This window comes from Erithacus rubecula, assembly GCF_903797595.1.
Source record: "Erithacus rubecula genome assembly, chromosome: 5".
Classification (NCBI taxonomy): domain Eukaryota; kingdom Metazoa; phylum Chordata; class Aves; order Passeriformes; family Muscicapidae; genus Erithacus; species Erithacus rubecula.
Genome location: NC_136687.1, coordinates 36662964 through 36684578, shown reverse-complemented (window position 1 = coordinate 36684578; position 21615 = coordinate 36662964). Strand labels below are relative to the sequence as shown.

General features: G+C 36.1%; 1 protein-coding gene across 2 annotated transcripts in view; it reads left to right on the top strand.

The window, feature by feature from the left end:
• Positions 1-21615, top strand: part of TLL1 (tolloid like 1) — a 123388-nt gene that overhangs the window by 69297 nt on the left and 32476 nt on the right. The window contains exons 6-12 of one of the 2 annotated variants that reach the window (XM_079305711.1): positions 290-468; positions 2264-2369; positions 5170-5294; positions 11678-11793; positions 17137-17239; positions 18439-18555; positions 19461-19606. In XM_079305711.1, the coding sequence (XP_079161837.1) occupies positions 290-468; positions 2264-2369; positions 5170-5294; positions 11678-11793; positions 17137-17239; positions 18439-18555; positions 19461-19606 (892 nt within the window). Of the gene's footprint in view, positions 1-289; positions 469-2263; positions 2383-5169; positions 5295-11677; positions 11794-17136; positions 17240-18438; positions 18556-19460; positions 19607-21615 lie in introns of those variants that run through there. The other variant, XM_079305712.1, reaches the window with a different exon arrangement.

The following is a 21615-nucleotide window of genomic DNA, read 5'->3' as shown; positions in this document are numbered from 1 at the left end:
TTATTCTACAGAATGACTGAATAGATTGTCATGACAGTGAGAATTCTGTTGGTCAAAGCTGACATCTTTTAAGACCTTGAATAATATATTAAAAAGCCACATTCATGTGCATTTTGAATAATAAACTGTTCTTGTAGAAGATCTAGAGTTTGTGAGACACCTGAAATTACATTGTGCATATTACTACCGAATCTTTATATACCATTTTTTCAAGTTTTAACTGAATTTGCTATGTAGTTGGTGGAGATATGTATGAAAACTTTCATTTGTGTTTGTGTTTTAATTGCAGGTGCTGTTCTTACGTGGGTCGAAGGGGAAATGGTCCTCAGGCTATATCTATTGGCAAGAACTGTGATAAATTTGGCATAGTTGTCCATGAGTTGGGTCACGTGATTGGTTTTTGGCATGAACATACACGACCAGACCGTGACGACCATGTCACCATCATTAGAGAAAACATCCAACCTGGTGAGATATTCTGATAATTATTTTAAGAAAATAACCCACGTGTTTGTTTTTGTGTTTCCTTGATCTGCTCAAATTGAGAACGAGTGCTGAATAGTTGAAATAGCATTTATGCCTGCTATTCTTCTTACCTTGACTGATCTCAAGTGGATTTACAAATAAAATACTGAAATTCTAGTATAATATTTTCCAAAGGTCTGGTCAAGTAGCAAGCCATTAAAATAGAGGGCTAGAAGGAGCAGAATAACACTCATGCTCAAAAACTTTGAAAGAAGCCACTGCTCTTAAGGCTCTTTAAAAATCATATTTCTGTGCTTCTCTTGTAGGCTGTGGTGAATGATAAGTAGAAATATGTCTGTAGCTGCTCAAGTGGCTTTGACATGTTAGCTAAGGTGAAGGACTTTGAATCTGTCACAAACAGGCACAGGTCCTACACTTTACACATTATTCACCTCACTCTCTACAGAACATGCAGCTTTACACAGTGACTTTGGTCTTGCTGAGATAAAGCATCTGAGGAACTTGAGAACTTTTAAACTGTGGCTGTCAGCTTTTTGCTACCCTAGCTGTTCCTCCCTTGCTTGTGTTGGGTAGGCAAGATGGGGGGAAATAGGTGTGTTTCATTTGCAATGTTCATAAATGTGTATGGTCTTTGTGAAACACTGATTTTGATTTATGGGAATTCTATGTTCAAAAAGGGTAAAATCAGAAATCATCCAATAATAGCTTGGAGTATTTGTCTGTTTCTTTAGAAAATACTTTAAAATGTATTTGAGATACAATGAATCTTTGCCACTTAATCTAGGACTTGTAAGGAGACTGGCAGCTGATACAAGCTCCCTCAAGTCTCTAAAGTCCTGACAGGGCATGCATGTTTGAGCCTTCTTTCTTGTCTCACTGTATTATTGACTTGTGCAGATGCCATGAGAGCTCTTCCCTTTTACTGTAATGAGAAAATCAGCTGGGGTGCCATCCTCAGCCACCTGCTCTCCCTTTCAGTTGTCTCTCTGGTTTCTGACTGAGACTACTTCTTGTGGTGTGGCATGAGCTTGAGGATCACTCAATGGATCAGGAATTCATGACCAATAACTCATTTGGGTTTTGTTATAATATGCAGCTTATGTTGATTAAAATGTTAATGTCACTGCAGGGTTTTTTTGCAAGACTCCATTGGGAATATAAATTACTAAGGGGTGCTTTGTATTATTAATGTACTGATTAGGTCAAAGAACTTGGGGCATGGAAATATGAAGGAAGTATAACCCTTTTTCTCCTGTTCAGCTCTTGTTAATTTGCAACAGCTGGAACTTGAAAATGTGACTTTGTATTTCATGAAGCTTCAGAGAGCAGCCTTTGCTGAACTAAGATCTCTAGATTCCATTAGTTTAGTACTGGATTTTACATCCAGTTAGGCTCTTAGTATCCAGTCTGATGAGTAAGGAGGGTTCTTCTGGAGTCTTTGCTGCCAAAATTATTTCTTTTAGGAATTAAGAATCAAACCAGAAATTTGTATGGACTGTGCTTGAAGCACATCATGATGTGTAAGGCCTTTATGTGTTAGTTGCATGAGACTAGTCTTTCTAAATCACAATATACAGATTTGACGTGTGTTTCAGAAGATGTTTGCCCTATCTGTTAAGAGGGCCTAATAAAGTCATACACTTTCTCCCAAGCAGCAAAGATTTATGAATGTCAGTGAATAATTAGGTTAGGATCTTTGTTGGTTTTCTCATCTTGTTTGGATTTTATCTTTCCAGAAAAATATATTAAAGAATCTATAATTATCAATTATTTGTAGGTCAAGAATATAACTTTTTGAAGATGGAGCCTGGAGAGGTGAACTCCCTTGGGGAACCATATGACTTTGACAGCATTATGCACTATGCCAGGAACACCTTCTCAAGGTTGGAGTCTCAGGTTATACCTTTTGACTTTTAATTCTATTCCTGTCTGTGAATGCTAAGAACTATGCTTTTTGAAGTATTTTGAAATCCCTTAAAATGTCCTTTGCGATGTAGTATTCCTACAGCAGTCAAAGCACAGCTTGTTTATTTTAAGCCAAAATAATTTAATTATAGCTGAAAATGCACTTCTTTTCTGTTCAGTTTCAAAGCAGCCTTTTGATCTTGCTTCAGTTCTTTAGATTTTCGGACAAGATAAAATGGAAGCATCATTTTATATGATACATGCTTTCTTTTTGTGTCCACAAAAATTTGAATTTAGAAAAAACAAATGAGTGAAATGGCTGGGAATGTTATGTGTAACATGATCTCTTCTCTGAAAGACAAATAAATCTCCTTTGATTTAGAGTTTCATAGCTATGGATTATGCAGGTAGAGCATAGGTTATTTGGACATCTACTACACAAGCCACAGCCTTTGTGAAGGACTGCATTAAGGCATTTATAACAGAGGCTGCAGCCTCCTCTCTGTTATTTGTACAGATTATTACTGTCATTAAAACCTTATGATAAAGACTTCAGCTGGTTTTGCTCTGTCCTGTTTCAGGCTGATCTGTTCTCAGCTCCTTAGTAACTCATTGGGGTTCCCTTTGAAAGGATGCAGGGTTGTGGGGAGCTGTGCAATTAGCTGGTCCCCTAGGTCAGCCCTACTCTGGAGAAAAAGTGAAGGAGGCATTCATCCAGTCTCCTACTATGTTTCATCAGCCAATTATTCTCTAAAATTACCAGAGTAATGTAAAATTAAAAGAAACCTCCAAAAACACCCAACAAAAAGTTTTATTTTGGAAAGTTATGTGCTTGGGTGTGTTTTTTAAATTTTATTTTATTTTTCCAATTCATGCATTTTAAGGTAAAAAAACTAGACAATCTGACACTTTGAAATAAACTGAGGGCCACTAAAACCTCACCAGCCTTTACAAATTTGTTTGGCTTGTTCTCTCAATATAAATTTTATTATTAAATAAAAGTCCAATCAAAAGCTGCATTACTCAGCATACACATAATTCACCCCTGGAAGAGCATGGGAATGAGCCACATGAGGTAGCTATTAGTCACATTGCTTAATCCAGTTGCACATACCATTACCTTAAGGAAGAGATTAAAAGAACCTGTATAAAATAGAGTAATTGAACAAGACAGAACGCCCCCAAGTCCTAGGGCAATGACAACATCAAGGTAATTTGATTTGTTGGCCCTGATCTCACCACCTTCCCAGCTGGCAAAAACTGATAGTGCCATGAGGAGGCATGCCCTGCCCCAAGGTACAAGGGGTTGTTACTTCATCCTGTCTGAAAGCAGCCAGCAAACCCCTGAGGTCAGGTGTTGGTTTGCACTAATTCGTGCTGCAAGCCTGAGTCATGTGCAGTGAGGCGCAATGCCAGCTGCTCGCTAGGCTTTGCTCACCCAGGCAAGCAGCAGGAATCACAAAACATCACAAAGTTCTACTTGTACACAATGATTTTGTTCATGCTGTATTGAAACTTGCAGTAGGTTCTTTTATTAAAGTGCTAAGGCATTCAAGAGAAGAATGTTTTTAAAGTATGAAAAGCATTAGTTTGATGTTGTGCTGAAATTCAGTGGAAAATAGAATTACCGTTTAGAGATGCCATCACTTTCTAAATAATAATGGGCCTGAGTTCTAGAAACTGATTCATGCCATTTGTAGTTTATTTCACTGTTTAGGATAGCACCCTGAGATATGATTCTGTCTTTACAAAATTCCTAGTGGTGCCTCAAAAAGTTAACTGGATAAAGAGAGTAGTATGTATCTGTAATACTCAAAATGGTTCACTTAATATAATTTGAAAACCAGTATGTTTTTATAAATGGTATTCCTAACTACAAAGATCCTACTGTTCATTAATTTTTGGATCTATGTTATGTCTGAAAGTAGTGGTTTTACATTTCAATTAAATCCCTAGAGATGTACAAGTGACTATAAAAAATTAAATAAAAAGAGACTATAGAAACATTCTTCTGTTAATTTCTACTTTATGAGATTTGAGGGCTTTTAAATTCTGAAGTGTGATAATAGAATGTAGTTTTGTATCTTACTATATTAAAATTAATTTGAGAATACCAAAATGTTTTCAATCGTATTTAAAATCTGGGAAATTTTGAGTAAACTGCACATTTGGAACAAGTGTACTCCTCTTTGATGTCTTGTCATTTAAGGTTAATGTCACTAAAATCACATATGGTAAGTTGATATAATTTATTGTGAGGCAAGTAAAGGCTAGCAAGTAAGCATTTCTGTTTTGAAAGTGTCAGCAGCTGGAGTGGAGTTAAATGTCTCACAACCCTTGACAGAACCATGATTGGCAAATGTGTTTGACTTTATCTGCTCTCACATGTAAGTCAGACTATAGGACTTCTCTTAGAAATAATGGCTTTGTGATTAAGAATGTTGTGCTAGAGATCAACTTACGTATTTTTATGCAATTTTATATAATTTTTTAAATATAGCAATAGCTTAAGTAGTAAGAGTAGTAAGGCATCTTCCTCTTGTTCAGTGGAAATATAAAAACTGATATGTTAATTGATGTATTGAGAGAAGATTCTTTCTTGGTAACTTTGCACGAAGTTTGCCAAGCTGAGGGATTTTATGGCATGTTGTCTCTTATTTATGCCAAATGTAATACCCAGAAATACAAAACAGGTATACATTCAAGGAACTCAGACTGTTTTATGACAGAAACCTGATAGAGGTTTTTGGGGTCTATTTTTATTTTTATTTTTTTTAGGGGCATGTTTCTGGACACCATTCTCCCTTCCCGTGATGACAATGGTATACGACCTGCCATTGGCCAGCGCACCCGTCTAAGTAAAGGAGATATTGCACAGGCAAGAAAGCTGTATAGATGTCCAGGTATTGCACCACAAACAAACAAAAAACACATACTAGCAACTGCTTGACTTGTTCTTCAAGAGGAATGATAAACTTTTTGAGTCAGCTGCTCAGTATTCTCTTTCTGTGTTGGCAACTGACATAAGCTGCTCAGGAATCGAATAATAAAAAAAACCTTATGGATAAAGGTCACTGGAATGCAAAGTGCCTAAAGTGACATTTCAATCTGCTTTTCTTAGCTGTTCAACAACTAGAAAAAGAGGTTTAATATCACTTCTGGCTTGCATACTGGCTTGAGTTCTTTATTTGAATTCAAGTTGAGTGCAGAAGGAGCAAAATGAATTATTGTCCTTGGCTCTGAACCCATTATAATTTTTTAAAATTTGTCTAAAAAGAAGATGAGGACAACTAAATTTTAAAGTCTTGTGTGGATGAGATGATTAGCTCTTACTACAAAATTTCTACAGTTTTAAGAGATACATTTAAAATTTTAATATCTTCTGCCTAATTCTTTCCTCCTATAATTTGAATGCATTATAATTTTTTATCTCAAAATAGTCTGGTAGAGTTGCTGTCTGACATCAGTAGTGAGCCTGGAATAACCCAGAGTTAACCCTGTGGTTCATGTTATTCTCTAGCACTCTTTCTTCACTAAGTGCTTCCAGAATGGTGGAAATCTCTAAGGAAAAGCTCTAGTTACTGCTGATACCACTGTTAACCTTTGGTGTCAGCCAAAGAAGTTCAGAAGTGCCATGTCTCAGTCAGAATTTGCAAGATCCTGTGGGAGGCTAGACACCCCAGCTCTGTGCCACATAGGCTGACAGCCTTGCTGCTCCTCATGGGAATAAATGACATCTCAGGAACTGCTTTAACTTAGATACATTGCCACTTTTAACCACCTGATCAATACAAAAGGACTAGAGAAATGGATCAGCATTAAAGTAATGGTGTTGCTTCAAATTTGTACCAGCAGCAATAAAGATGTGGGGATTCTGATGTGCATTTGGTGTACACTGTACAACTGAAATACACTTTTCCTTTGTGCTGTAAGTACACTGAATCATAGTCTTGTATATAACAAGGACATGCACAGAGGTTCTGGGCCTGTCAAAGCAGAAATCACTTAAACACCTTTTCTTTAACAACTGTTCCTTTGGGAACAATTTTTGCTGTTTCCTTTTGGTACAGAAAATACTTTAGTAATGACATGCTTGGCAGCATTGTTTCTAATGAAAGCATACAGAGAGCAACAATTTCATAATCACAAAGAATATGTATATATTTTGATAAAAGGCAAATTCTGGAGGGAAAAATAGTCTATAAACGTAAAACCACTGTGCAAGTAGGTAGTATTGACTTAAGAAAGGAAAAAAAGGAAAGAAATAAAACTAATGAGTGTTCAGTATTATATAATACTCTCATATGCACTTACAGAACTGTAAAAGATAAAATGTACATTTTGAGCTAATGTTCAAAGAATTGTTCAGAGAAAAGATCCTTTTCATATATGCCATGAAAACATACTGTGAGTTGTAATTTTGTTCAGTGCTATGAAAGTCTTGTTGAAAGTTCATTTCATAGTATTGTAAATCACTGTGGTTGTTCAGTAGCAGTGTGCATTTAAAAAGTAAGATTTTTTTGCAGTGTTGGTGAGCACAGGTCACATGAATAATAAAAATGAAGGTTGAAGGTTGCTCCATTTCTGGCACCCAGCTTTGCAGATTTTGGTGTAAAACACTGGTTTTTCAGCCCTACTTAGATGAGCCATGCCATAAAAGAAAGTGAGTTTTAAGAGAAAGAAAAGGAAGAAGTTTTTTCTACAAATGTTAAATAGCATACTATTTAAAATGTTTTTTTTTTTTTTAGTTAATACTTTTAATAGAAGCTGCATGGCTGAATAACATAACCAGACTGAATCCAATAAAGAAAGCAAATGTCTGAAAGTTTCCCAGTACTTTTCTTCTAATAAATTTTCCAGAAAATACTGAAACTGAAACAGACAGATACAAAGCTTTTGGTTTTATGTAAAGAATCAAGTGATCATGGTAGTGTAAAGCAACAAAATCCCCAATACTGTGTTGCTTTTGGAAGTACGTTTTATTTCCTATTTTAGACAAAAGAGATTAATCATGATGCCTGCTTTTGATTAAGCAGCAGTGAATATATCAATCTTTAATAATATCTGCATAGTTTCATAGGTTCATTTGTTCTGCCTTAAACACAATACAATGAAAATGCAGAAAGCAATGACTTAATCAGCATTTTCCAGAGACCCACTCTTCTATGATAAAGGATTTTATAGTATTGTACATGTTTTGTTTGGCGTTCTAATTGTTTCTGCAAACAGTTGTTGGCTCAAGTCTTTTTCTGGGGCCCATGAACATCAAGTTGAGCTCAGGGTTGCTGGAAAATACAGGTGATCCTCACAGCAGGGAAGCAGCTGAGCCTTCCAGGGTGTTTCAGCTAGTCAGGATATTTAGGGTCAATATTCATGAAGGGGTTTATCGACCAAGAAACACTTTTGGTGAAGCCAGAGAGTGAGATTTGATAATCTGCCTTTAAGCAACAGGGTAAGTTCCAGGTCTCTAAAATGCAGTAACAGCAATTTTGGTTTTTTTTTAACTTTTCCTTAGGATTTTTGTAAAAGGAAAATGTAATTGCTGATAGGGATCTGTTGCATTTTAAAACCAAATTATATTATGTTATGGAATAATAAGGGGAAAGAAAACAACTAAGTTGAAGTTCTTCCTCTGCCAATCTGATTTTATATTTTGGGTGTCTTGACATTTGAGAATAAAACTTGAACTTCCAGGTCAGATGTATTACAGTGGTTTTCAGTCAGTCTAACTGAGTGATAAAATGTGTTTTCTTCTAGCTGTTAAAATTTCAACACAGGTCTGCCTCTATAGTTTTATATAGAAATTGTAATTAACATTTACATGTAGTTTTATAGGAGCAGAAGAATTAGGAAAATGATGGAGAAAGTTATTCATATGCCAAAAGAGAGAACAAAAAACAAGTAGGTAGAGTGGGACTGCATAATGGATAGGAAAGGAGTCTCAGACTGAGAAATCTGTTTAGAGGGAAAGAAGGTGGATGGACGAAGGTCAGCAAATATACAAATTGCCTGGGTCTGTGACAGTGTGTGTAGAAAAGAGCTGATGAAGGCTGAAGCCTGAAGCTTGTCTCTTTTTTATGCTCTTCTTACTGTTCCTCAGGCTTGATTTGCTGCCATCCCTATCAGATTCAAAAAGAATGTTCACCTTCAGATGTCAGCCTTTGTTCACTGCATAAAGGAGAATTAGGGTTTTCGGATTAAGACAGTTTCCCTATAACTATAAAGAGAAATCAAGTCGATAGTTAGACCCTGAGTTGTAGGAAACTGATTTAAGATTTTGATTTAACCAGAACATGACCAGCACTAGATATTTTTAGGGCTCTATAGCAGCTTTATATGCCATATATGTACAGTGTCTAAGTGTTAAAGAACTTAAAGAAAAAGGGTAAACTCAAATTAGCCATAAATGATGGTATGCATTTGCTAGTGCTATGTGCAAAGGAATGAGACTTGGTTCCCTTTGTCTCCTGTAGGATCTGGGCTCCATCATTTGCAGATTTCACAGTAATCCTTGATGGGACTTGACCCTGTGTGCAGGCCAGCCCAGGGAGGTGTCATACACAGGCTGTGTAATTAAACACTGCTGCAGAGCACACTGGTGGGAATTGCTTTGCACATAATCTACCTGCTGCCTACACCCATTGCTAATCTTTACAAGGAGAAGTAAAAATAGTTCCCCTCTCCTAACCACGGAAAGCCTTATTAGATGTCTAACCTTCTCAAGCTGTAAAACAGAGGAGAGTGGCTTTTCTGGCTAGAGAGAGTGTGGGGGGAAAGCTAAAGTGGCATTTCTGCAAGTGGTCTAGTGGCATTTCTGCAAGTGGTCTAGTCTGGTAAAATTGATATAAGCATGACGCTTGAAAGGGGGGAAAAGCATCAGAGAAAACCTTGGCAAATGTTAACGATTAATAAAGGAATAAAAATGTACAAATGCTTTATAAAGCAGAGCCATATGAGATTGAAGTTGGAACTGATATCTTCTGACTGGAAATATACTAAAATAAGTATGAAATGAAATTTAAATAAGTGGCCCTTACCACCGATTTTCCTTCCATATTTTTCGCCCAAAGTGGATTTCATTACTAGTGGACCATTATACATTAAAAATAATTATTATATTATGTTTTATAAGCCTAATTGTGAGTATTATAGTTGCTGCAGCCCAAATACAAAGAAAACCTTTACATTCTCTAGTGACAGAATTTTAACTGTTTCCCATTGCCGATAAATGTGCTTTTCAACAAGAAATTGCCAAATATTCCTCTGTCTACTGCAGCTTTGGAAGCCAGCCTAGAGCTCAGATCCCATAGAAAATTAATGCAACTATTGATTGGTATAAGCTGGTTTTGTTATAGCTCCCTTGAGTAATCAAGAATCTAAAATTAAAATATAAATATGGCAAAACACATAAAGCCCAAGTGCATTTTATAAGTTCTAATTTTGTTAATTCTTAGTAGAAACTATCTAAGTTTTCTTATGCTTCTGTTAAATTTAGAGATATTTCTGAAAGTAATTTAACTTGATAGAGAACTCCCAGGAATTTAATAAAGATATAAGGTAAATTTTCAGATTAAATAGCTTTATTCTGTAATTTCTGAGGGGTAAAAAGAGTTTTATGACTCCTTTTGCAAATTAAAAACCATTTTTTAATGTCTGTAGACATCTTCTGTATATGGAGCATGGAATGTTCTAGCGTAGTCTTAATGAAACCATGCATGAGAGGAAGTATAAGAGAGGGTTTTAAAAGGGGTGTGAGCAGTACTTGGATTCTTGTGGGTGTCTCATCTTTAGGCCCTACTGTCCATTACTCCAATAATTTCACTGTTGGCTTTTTCTGAAGTGTTTTAGTTATGCTCTGTAAGATATGGTATTGTCCACCAGCTCTGGGAGAACTCAGACTCTGCAACCTAAATGACTTTGCATTCATTGTTGTGTTAGAAACAAATTGTTATTACTAACAGAGATAGCCTTTTCATTGAAAAGGCTTTGTGCAGAAATTGCTTTTGCTGTGGCTGCCTGTGATTTTTTTAAAGATGAAACCACATTTTTTAAATGAAGGGAGGATATTTTTTTCCTGTTTCTTTCCTAAAGGACGCAGTAGTGGTGGCTTTAGCCATCACACTTCTTGAGGCTCATCTTTCCTTTCTCTCCTCATCATTATAATCATTTGAGTGTTTGAGAGCATATTTAATGCCTTGAATGTAATTTACACCAGTGCAGTTGTCTGATCAGATCTTAGATGCATTTTAATAAAACAACATTTACAGCTGTGTTGTCTGTTGTTGTCATAAGAAATCCTTTCCTTTGTCCTCTTTTATTGAAAGATTTTCCAGAACATTTATAATTCATTGATGTTTTGATGGCAAGGTTGTTCACTTGCTGGCAATGTAATTGGCTAGCCCTGTAATTTGAAAACACTGAAGATCTGCTTACACTGTTAGACATGAGATAATATCAAATTCATATATTTTATCACACCTACAAAATCAGTTGGTGAAAAAAATTTTTGGCCTTGGTTAAGGTCAAAAAGATGACTGACCAAGGTGCAACACCCTGTCCAAATCAGTTTTAATGGTGAAGAGCAGCAGTAACTTCCAACATTATATTTTGGTGTGAAGATGATTTATTACCTAGCATCCACCAGCATCTAGCAGCATGATTGACAGGCAATAGAAGGGTGCTAAAAGCTTCAATAATCTAGAATATAGGAGCCTTTGGTACTTTAAGACTTCACATTTGCTTTGCTTTTACTGCTCATATCTCTACAAATCACTCTTGCTAAGAGACTTTGTCAAAGATAGGATTTAGTCTTCTGTGCCAACATAAATGAGTGAGTTTGGATCAGATCAGTTTTTCATGTGGGTAAAGGACTAAATTAAATGGAACCACTGACAAAATTTCAGTGTGATGTAAATAATGTTTGGCTAGCATTTGTTTTAGTTCTTAAAGGATGCCTAACTTTTTTTTTTAATTGCCAAAATGTTCTATGTATAATATTGCAGTTGATTGACAGCAATGATATTTTTAAGACTGCCATAATTTTTGTTATGTCAGCAGACAGCACACAAGTGAAATAGTTTATGGAATAAAAACATCCTGAATAAAATGGAATGAATGTCAGACTGGCTGAAAATCATGGCTTTGAATAAATTGTAAACTAACTAGTTTATTTTCCATTCTGCATCTGCAGTGAGTTAAATGTATTCTGAGTAGATATTGGAAGGATGCATTTTTCCCTGTTAGGCACATTAAATTTTATATTTTTACTGTAATTTTTTTCTTTCAGCCTGTGGAGAAACCCTGCAGGACTCTACAGGCAACTTTTCTTCTCCTGGTTTTCCAAATGGTTATCCTTCCTACACACACTGCATATGGAGAATCTCTGTGACCCCAGGAGAGAAGGTATTTTAACATTCCTTTACCTAGACACAGATACTATTTTCAAAGTAAAATGTTGTGATTATTTAGCTTTTTTCTTTAAGTTTAAAAAATGCATATTAATTGAAAATAATGGTATGTCATAAAAAATGGGACCATGGACTAGGTATTATTGACTTTACTTTGATCTGTGACATCAGAACCACATCATCAATTCAAAGGGTGTCCTTGTGAAATAAAGGCATGATTTCAATCTGCTGTATGTTTGCACCATGAACTCATTTTAAAACTGGCTCCCAGTTCAGTTTATGGTTCAATATAAAAATAGAAGAGGTGATTCAGGCTCCTGATTGGTTCATTTTTCAGCATGGGCTCAGGAAGCTGACTGAGCTGTATGGGCTGATAGCTGGGCTGTAACTAAGCAAGTTCTTTGGGTGTTCAATAGGATGTTGCCAAAATGAAACTGTAATAACATGAGTAAATAAAGTGTCATTGTGAGTGTTCTAGTGCATGTAGTTTTACTTTCTGGGAATCAATTTTATGGCAAAAAGAGAGAGGAAAAAATTGACTTGGTGAGAGCAATTTGGAGAGAGAAGTGTACTATCCTAGTGAAAGCAAAATGTGTCCTTCTTCTGTGCACTTTCAAAATGTGCTAGCTAAATCTTATTTTAAATTATTGACTCACTATTTATTCAAATATCAGGCTGCTTCAAAACAAATAAGGATAGAAGGAGTGATAAAAAGCTTCAGCTGAGACAAAATATGAAGGAAAAAGGATGTAAGTTTCTTTACATGAAGCAGTGACTGATATCAAGCAGTCAGATACTAAAGACTAAAATGCAGAATCCAAAGACTGAAATATAGAATCTAACAGATTCATTACTGGCAAGTTCAAATAGGAAGACCCAGCACTTCCCCCAGGTATTTCTGTCATTGTCTCAGAATTGTCCCACTTTATGTGAGTTGGACATTTTTTTTCTCCTGATTGCATCACTTTGTTCCATGTTTCTTTCAGGTCAGGGTCCTGGTAGACACCAAGAATATATTCTCTTGATGTTCTAATAGATCCTGAGGAGCTGTAGGGGCATTTGCTACTGTGGGGAATGAAAACAAAGTCATTTGGAGAGTGTTTGCCCTCCTCTGGGCAAGAGCCAGAGACAGGAGGAAAACTAAACACTCTCTGCTGGGAGGAAAAGGGTGGCTCAGCAGGTTGTCAGGGAAAAAAATGAAGAGATGAATAAGAGAATGTTCATGCAAAGGATGAAAATTGCTCTAGATAGTAAATTTATATCCCTATTATTTGTGTTTTGTCTTATATGTTACTATGGTAACAACAAAAACTTTTTCCACTGCTCCATAAAAAAAAAAAAAAAAGAAAAAAGTGTGTTCATCTACAGTTATTTGCTCTTGAAAAAAATACTAATATGTGAGTTAGTGTTGATGTTTAAGTATTTATAGCATACTCCAATTTTGTGTAAGCCTATGTGTAGACATCAGTGTCATATTAATATATTTGTAATATAATAAAAAAAAGTCTTGAGTTTGTAACCACCACTGAAGTTGTATTATATTGGAAAAAATCTTAATGGGTGAAAGTCCCTGTGTTGAAATCAGCAACATGAGAGGACTGGCTCCTTTCCCAATTTAACTGCTGCCCCAAATGGGGAAAAAGAATAATTTTCTAGGTGAAATTTTACATGACATGTCATGTCCATAGGGCACTGTTATTACCTCCAACTCTCTAGTCTCAATATAATTCAGCAAGAATAAAGTAAATTATCTTTTTGCTAGTGTCAAAAAGTCTGTTTTGTCCATGCTGTTCCCATAGGATACTCATTGTCTTGAGATAAAAAACCTTATTTACAACCATGAGATCTAAATGACACCTTGGACAAACATTATACTTGATCCAAATTTTCCTCAGTAAATGGTGCTAAAACATTCATATAATGAAAGGAAAAGGAAAATTATTCAAATTTTTGTTCCTTTTCTGCTTTGGTCCTGATAAATCTCAGGAATATTGTATGGAGATTAGAGTACCTGTGAGTGCATCATGTCTTGTTCTGAAAGGTCAGTGAGCACTTTGGTCACCTAAAAATAAACTGAAAAGGCTTTGCCTAGCTCTTTTCTATTTATGTATTGAGATTTAGCATTCTGGTGTATGAGCACAGTTTGGACAACTTCTATCCATGCTTCTTTCTGCATGTAAGGACTCTTCTCATATTTGATGCCCAGAAGTTTAATGAAGGCTGGGACTAAAGTGGCATGCACTAGTTGTAGAATGCCCTTTATTGACAAGGCATCAAAACTGCCAAGCCTATACAAAGCATGTGTGCTCTTATTAGCAAAACAAGGTCGTTCATTCACATTTTACTTTTGAGACTTAAGACTACATGGTAAAGTGCAGCTCTAAAAGCTGTACTCAGTATATTTATACATGGAAAAGTCTCAGAGGGAGGATAGTATTATTAATGCTGCATTCCCCCAGCCAGGGTGAATCCTGCCTTCTGCTGTGTAGAAATTTTACTGGCATAGGGAGAGTTGCAACTGTGCCAGTGTTTTACTTGAATCAGATTTTTTGAATAGGTTACTCTACTTTTCAATTTTCCTTAATATTCTACATGAAAGATAAAATAGGCCAGAAAAATCCTTGATTGATATGGGTAAAAAAATGCCACCTGCAGAAATCTTGGTTCATATTACTGGTGTTTGTTGTATATTTTGTAGTTTCTTCTCTCAGGCAGTGGGTGGTATGATATATTCTCTTGGAAGCTGCAGTAGCACAATCGAATCTGCTGAGTAATCAATAATTCTTTAATTGTGCTGACAAATACCCATTGATTGTTTTTCCTGGGAAGCCTCTCAGCTGTTCTGTCCCCTTGAACAAGCTCTGCCTTGTCTGTAGCTATATTTAATACTTTGCAGAATAGCAAATCAGAATCTTAAATATGTTTAAACTTGTTTGGTTCATGACCAGAAATCATGCTGTGACAGTCTGGGGGTTCTGCCTATGTACAGCTAATGAATTCTGGTGAGTGTTAAGAAATTGCTGTATCATCAAATACCTTGGCATGTCAGAGTGAGAAAAGGCTGTGAAGGTTATTTCATGTAGTTTCAAAAGCAAGGCCCATTGAGGAGGCTCATTAAATTTTAACCATTTCCATTTAGATAGAAGCCCTTTGAGACATTGACATGATCACAGCTAAGTGAAACCATCCATTTCTTAACTCTATCCTGGCAACTAAGGTTTGGAAAAAGTGAATTTCCAAGCAAAGAACAGAGAAGAAATCTGATGTTTCAGCTGTGTCATGGAAAAAGGAAAACTTGTGGCTAGACTGGTGAGAGAGCTCTCAGGCTCTAAGGAGTGAAGCAAGGAAGCAGGTATAGGCTGTGGCTTCTGTAGCTTGCTTCCAGCAGAGCCAGCTGGGTTAGTTGCTGTCTGCAGCTTTCTGCATTTCATCAGGGCAAAGAAAAAGGGCTCCCCCTTGTGAACCCCTCTGACTGCACAGATGGGGGGTGAAGTTGGCATGGCTTGAAAAGGGCAAGACTGATGAGGGCAGCAGGTTTTTCAAGCAGCATGGCTAAATACAGAGGTACCTACTTTTGTTTCAAGAAAAAAGGAAGCTAGGAGCTTAGAGGGCATCTGAATTGCAAAGTGGGTGATTTGAGGAGAACAAAAGTTTTGTAGTTGGTGTGGACTCTTTATTTGAAGGAAGATTTGAAAAATTCTGCCAAGGACAGAGAATTGCTGTGTGAATGAGAGAATGATCTCTCTGCCATCCTCTGAAATAGATTGAAAGGGGATTTGGAAATGTATTAAAAAACTGAAGTACAGTAAAGCATATGAATGCTTGTACTTTTAGCCAGCTCTTCATATGTCTCATGATAAATATGTAGGTTTGGAATTCTGGTAGTATTTGTGCATTTATTTCTTCAGTTCATCGTCCTGAAGGACTGCCTGAATGATAAAGGCAAACATGTCTCATGTTTTAAATATCCATTAAAGGGTGCATGTGAGAAGAAGTTTGAGATGGAGCTAAACCACCTTACTTGACTGTCTGGATTAATTTTTCCAGTTATGGTGTTAACATTTGTTTTCCTTGCATCTGGACTAAGGGAAACTTCCTCTCCTTTCAGCTGATACAGCTGCTCCATAGGCTGCCATGGAGATGTATTTTTGCAGTATGAGGTATCTGCTACTGTGCAGAAATTTGTGTTTGTTTTATAATGGCAGGTTTCAATTGTGAGTTTCTAGGATCAAAGCTAAGATAATACCCATTCTATGCTCAAATGTGACTAGAGAAGAATTTTGGTTAGTTTGAAATATTTATGTGCATTGAGGAACAGATTCCGAAGAAGATTGTTTTTCCAAATTCACCTAAATTAAATAAAAAGATATTAATTGGAAATGATTTTATAATACAAAATACAAATAACTTTTAATCTGCTTCTTTGGACTTATCCCTGTAACTGCAGGACATGATGTTAAGACTATCCCGGTCAGTCAGGGTTTAAGCTGGAGCTATTATGTCAATGTGTGATCAGGACAAATCCTATCCCTGTGTTAAAAGTGCAAGTTTATGGCAGTATATGATTAATATTTCTAAAATGGTGGTAATGCAATTTAATATAATGGTAGTCCTCGTAATAAGTATTGAAAATATACCTGTTTACAGATATTCTCAATAATACTGGAAATCCAAGTTCAAAAGTTCCAGAAATGGCCAGAACTCAGATTTCTGTATAAAAAACTTTATTATAGTTTCATTAAGAATCTTAAGAGACTGTATGACATTTCTTAATAGTGAAATTTGTTTCAGAATTTCTGAAATATTCTGAAATTCTGAAATACCTACTGTCCAACATTGTCAGCATTTATGTGTCTGAAAGTAAAATATCTTGTCATAACAGTAGTAGGAGCAGCACAAACCAAAATAAAACAATGATTTTATTTTTTTTTATTTGCAGCCGATTATAGTAGTGCTGATTATAGTCAAAATGTAATGGAAGAGGAATTTGAAGTAGAATTATCAAGTAAAATACTTAAAATTATATTGCTCTAATATTTTATCTAATTAGCCATCTCAAATTTTTATTTCTTAGTAAAAACCCTCTATGAGCAATTCAGTGTGAATAGTTTGTCTTGAATCTGCTCAAGTATATAAGATTAAATAAAATAACTTTTCATGTTCCTACAGAACTTTACTTAGGCAAAGAAATAATTGAGGAGAGGATAATTAAATGTCTAGATAGTTGGAATCCCATTACAGGTGATTACTCTGGCTTCAATTCTCCAGGATGTTGATGAGATTGTTTTTCTCTTATTTACCACACATGATTTATTTGTGCCTTCTCACCTGGTTGCAGATCGTTCTAAACTTTACCACCATGGACCTTTACAAGAGCAGTCTCTGTTGGTACGACTATATTGAAGTAAGAGATGGCTACTGGAGAAAATCCTCTCTGCTTGGTATGCAACTGTTAAATGCTGCACCGCCCAGGGCAGCACACTCACTGGGCTCAGTGGACCTGCTGTTGAGCCCACAACAAGCTTCTTGGGATTTAGGTGTCTAGAATGTGTCTAAATTGGGGATGGGAAAAAAAAAAAATCCCTCTAAATGGCTTTGACTGCAAGCCTCAAGCCTTCCTTTCACTGCAACTTGCCTTTATTCAGTGTGCAAATGTGCAAAGATTCCTATTACAAAATGTGCGAGATTTTGGTTTGCTCATGGATCTTGAATTATGAATCTGCCAGTTTTGTTGTTTAATTATTTTTATTTTTATTTTTTCAGAGAAACAGGGAAGTAGTTTACAGACAAATCTGTAGAGTCTGATGGGAAATCCATAAGCCATGTGATGAGAACAGGCACCTGCTGTAGAGTTGTCTTACAAGCTCTGTGCCTGTATCTTTAATATTATGAGTACATTGTTTCTATTTGTTCTTTGTGTGTCCTTCCTTGCTCTTGCAGAGAAGAGACATGCAAAGCAATAATGAATTAATTTTGATTTGCTACTAAAATGTAAAAGCTGCAGTCAACCTATTTTAATTCAAAAGTTTGGTGGAGGATTTCACTTCCCGTAATGCTTGTGCTCGGGTACAGAGGACAAGTCTCTAACAGAGATGTCTATTTTCTTGGCCTTGAACAGAAAATAAAGAAGAAACAGTTAAGACCAGACAGTAATTATCCTCTTCTCCTGTTCCCTGTCAATTAGAAAAACAGAAATTCCATCCACCTAGGCAGAATTTAGGGAAGCAATGTAGAATAAGTCATTTAGCTGTTAGTTTTTATATTTCTTTGGCCCAATGAGCTGTGACCTACATTGTGTTTCTTAAGCTTAGTACTTACTTTCCCCTTCCGAAATGCATGTGTTTGTATGTATATAGAAACAATCTCTAGCAATATTTTTTTTTCATTAATTCCCCTAAGGTTTTACACTTACACTTGTGAGCCTGACTGCAATAAAAAGTTCTGAAAGCTTTATAATAAAATCTTTGTGTGTTAGGTCCTGATCTGCAGAAACACGTGTGCTTAACCACGGGTGCATGAATAGTTCCACTGAGTTGGTTCTGCTCCTCCTGCTTTTACAGCGTTAAACACTTGTGTAAATGTTTGCAGCATGTGGCTTCAGAGGCAGCAGAAAATGCAGTTACTGGTTGCATGTTTTTAGGCAGGTTTTGTGGTGACAAACTGCCAGAAGCGCTCGCGTCCACTGACAGCAGGATGTGGATTGAGTTCCGCAGCAGCAGCAACTGGGTTGGGAAAGGTTTTGCAGCAGTTTATGAAGGTAAGCCTCTTACAGCATTAAAAAGGAATTGATTGTGGAAGAAAGATATTAATCAGCTACCTTTGGATGTTAATCATTCCCCACCAAGTACTATGAAATTAGTATTTTACCACTAGGAGACAGTAGGGGTTAAATTGCTAGACAGGGCATTTGAAACTCTTCCTCTGGATTTCAGCTGAGCTCTTTTTCAGAGAAATCACTGATAATAAGCATTTTTTGCCCATCTTTAATTAACTAAATGTGCATGTTCTTGTGCTCAGTGTTTGCAAAGATTTCTGTGGGTACTTTCTGTTTATCCTTCAGAAAAGTCTGTCTTAATTATTCCCAAAATATATGGAAAATATAACAAAGGCGCCCATGCACATTGGGTATATTAGCAAGTCAACATTCACCTGTTTAAAATAGAAACTGTATTTTTTGTGAAAGCATTTCTTTATTTATTATAGCTGTTTCTTCAAATTGCAGTCTTGATGGGATAAACTTCAGGTTAAAATCATTAAAAATATGGGATTTTTCTTTCATTTGTCTCTTTCTAAAAGTTTGTAAATATTAATGAAGAATGCTTATTAAGTATATTTCAAGGATGAGCAAAAATGTAATTATTTTGACCTTTTAAATATATTCTGTAAAATGTATAGATTCAGATTACCCATGGTTACAAATTTGTTCTCAACACTGCAGACATGTTCAGAGCTATTAGAAATGCTAAATTGTATTTGCTGACTGAAATACATATAATGATCTAAATCAATTGTGTTTTCAATAATTTATCCTTGGTAGATTTACATATTTTCCAAAACAATTTTATTATTAGTTTTAAAAATGGGAGCATATAATGTCACTTTGGGCATGGGGAAATTACAGAAAATGTCATTATTGACAGTAAAATGTTATGCTTTCATCAGCTATTTGTGGAGGTGAAATCCACAAAAATGAAGGCCAGATCCAGTCTCCCAATTATCCTGATGACTACAGACCAATGAAGGAATGTGTGTGGAAAATAACAGTGTCAGAAAACTACAATGTAGGATTAACCTTTCAAGCATTTGAGGTAAAACCTTTTAACTAATCTCAGACAAGCATCTTGTGGCTAAGTGACAGTGAAATTTAAGGGAATATTTATTAAACCAGTGAATGAATTTAAGAATTCCCTATGAAAAATTAACTCCAGAATCCATGAAAGTTTCTTCTCCCCAGAAATTTTCAAAATTAAAGGGTTTTTGTGTTATCTCTAATATTTGAATTAGTATGTTTGTTACTGAAAATAGTAACATTTTTGCCAAGTGCATCATCCAGCTCAGGAAGACTGCTTCAATATTCTGTTAGATGAGCAGGATTTGCTACATCTTATTGTCAAAAAAGAATGCATGTCTGGAGAAAAAAACAACACATGTGTGTTTTGGCTTCTGCTTTGTAAGGAAAAAACCCTATAACTAATATTCAGATCACAAACCTATATTTAGTGAGGAAAGAAAAAAGATGTGGTAAATTGTCATACTTGTCTGTTTTTGCTGTACATCATGCTGTGCATAACATTGCTAAACAGTGGCCAACTATTGCAGAGAAAAGAAAAAGGAATATTTCATATGTCTGATTTATTCCTACACAATCCACCAGCTTGAACTTTGTGGATAAATTTAGTAGCGTACTTTGAGTTTATTCATTTTATTTGAGTATGCTTTAGCAGTAAGGGCATGAAGAACACTTTTTAAAAATCTAAACTTTCTTGCTTTGTGTTGTACATAGATATAAATACAGGTATGGAAAACACAGCTCTAATTTGCAATCTGAACACTTTAGTCTTGCAGACAGACTTCAGGGTTATGGCACATTTTTGCTATGACTGGTAGAAAGATTTGTGTGTGAAATAATAAGGGATTGGGACTTTATCAGCAGTTATGAATGTTTTAATAATTTCATAGAGTCTACTTAATTTTCCCTTTTATTAAAAAAATCCTGAATTAATATTAGTTCTAGTGCAGACAAGATCAGCTTCCCCTGATTTTCTGAGTCTGCATGACCTAGTTCAAGATTACTTACCACAGTATGTTAGTCTCTTTATTTAAGCCCTGTTGAAAATTAATATTTTGAGTACCTTTTATATAACTTACTGACTAGTTATGGAGTTTATCTAGTCTGCCATTGGTCCCCAGCATTTTTTAACATGATGACAAGGGAAATAGCCCTATTCCTCTGCAAAAGAGACTTGCTGCAATCTGGATGCAGTTGGTCAGCAATGGTCTACACCTGTGATACATTATTGCTTGAACTGACCTCAGTGCAATATCACCCCTGGGAGAATAAAACTTACATCTCTCCCAGTCTTTCAGGACCCTTTTCTAATCCCCAAGTTAGGGACTATTTACAAGTGTGAAGATAGCATGCTTGTGCCTCCCCACACAGGAAACAACTAGAAGCAAAGGACCAGCAAACAACAGAACATTTTAGAAGACAAGTGATTAAGGCCTTGGGGAGCAATGTCCAGTTTTTCCTCCAGATTGTTTAGTATTATGGCACTCTCTAGAGGTGAAACATGTGGACTAACACCTCATAAGAAGAAAGAGGAAATTGAGGAGAAATATAGTCAGGGGACAGTCTTAAGCTGGGGCTTATATTTCATGTGTTTTGAAAAGAAAAAAATAAAAATTTCCAACAGTAGGGACTTGAAATACTTTTCCAGGGAGAGTCTGAGCTGTAATTCCAGAGTGGCAAGATGCCCTTGAGCACCAAATGAGGCACCCCAGACAGGCACAAGATTGTTATATCTGCCTTTGTGGCATCTCTTACTGGCTCATCCCCTGGGCTCCCTGCTGAGGATGGGAGCTGCTTTGGGAGCTGCTCTGGAGTGTCTGGACATTCACCACTGGGTCTGATTTCCATTTCTGTTCCCAGCTCTTGAAGGTAGGTGTGCTGGTTTTTTGATACTGAGTCCCTCTGTGGACTGAATCCTTGGTGTACTGCCCAGTAAAACAAGAAGTTGTTTAAAAATCACAGTTCTTGGTGCCAGCTGAGATAGAAGAAAGTAAATGTCAGGCCAGAGAGTTATTGCAGTGTGTTTGT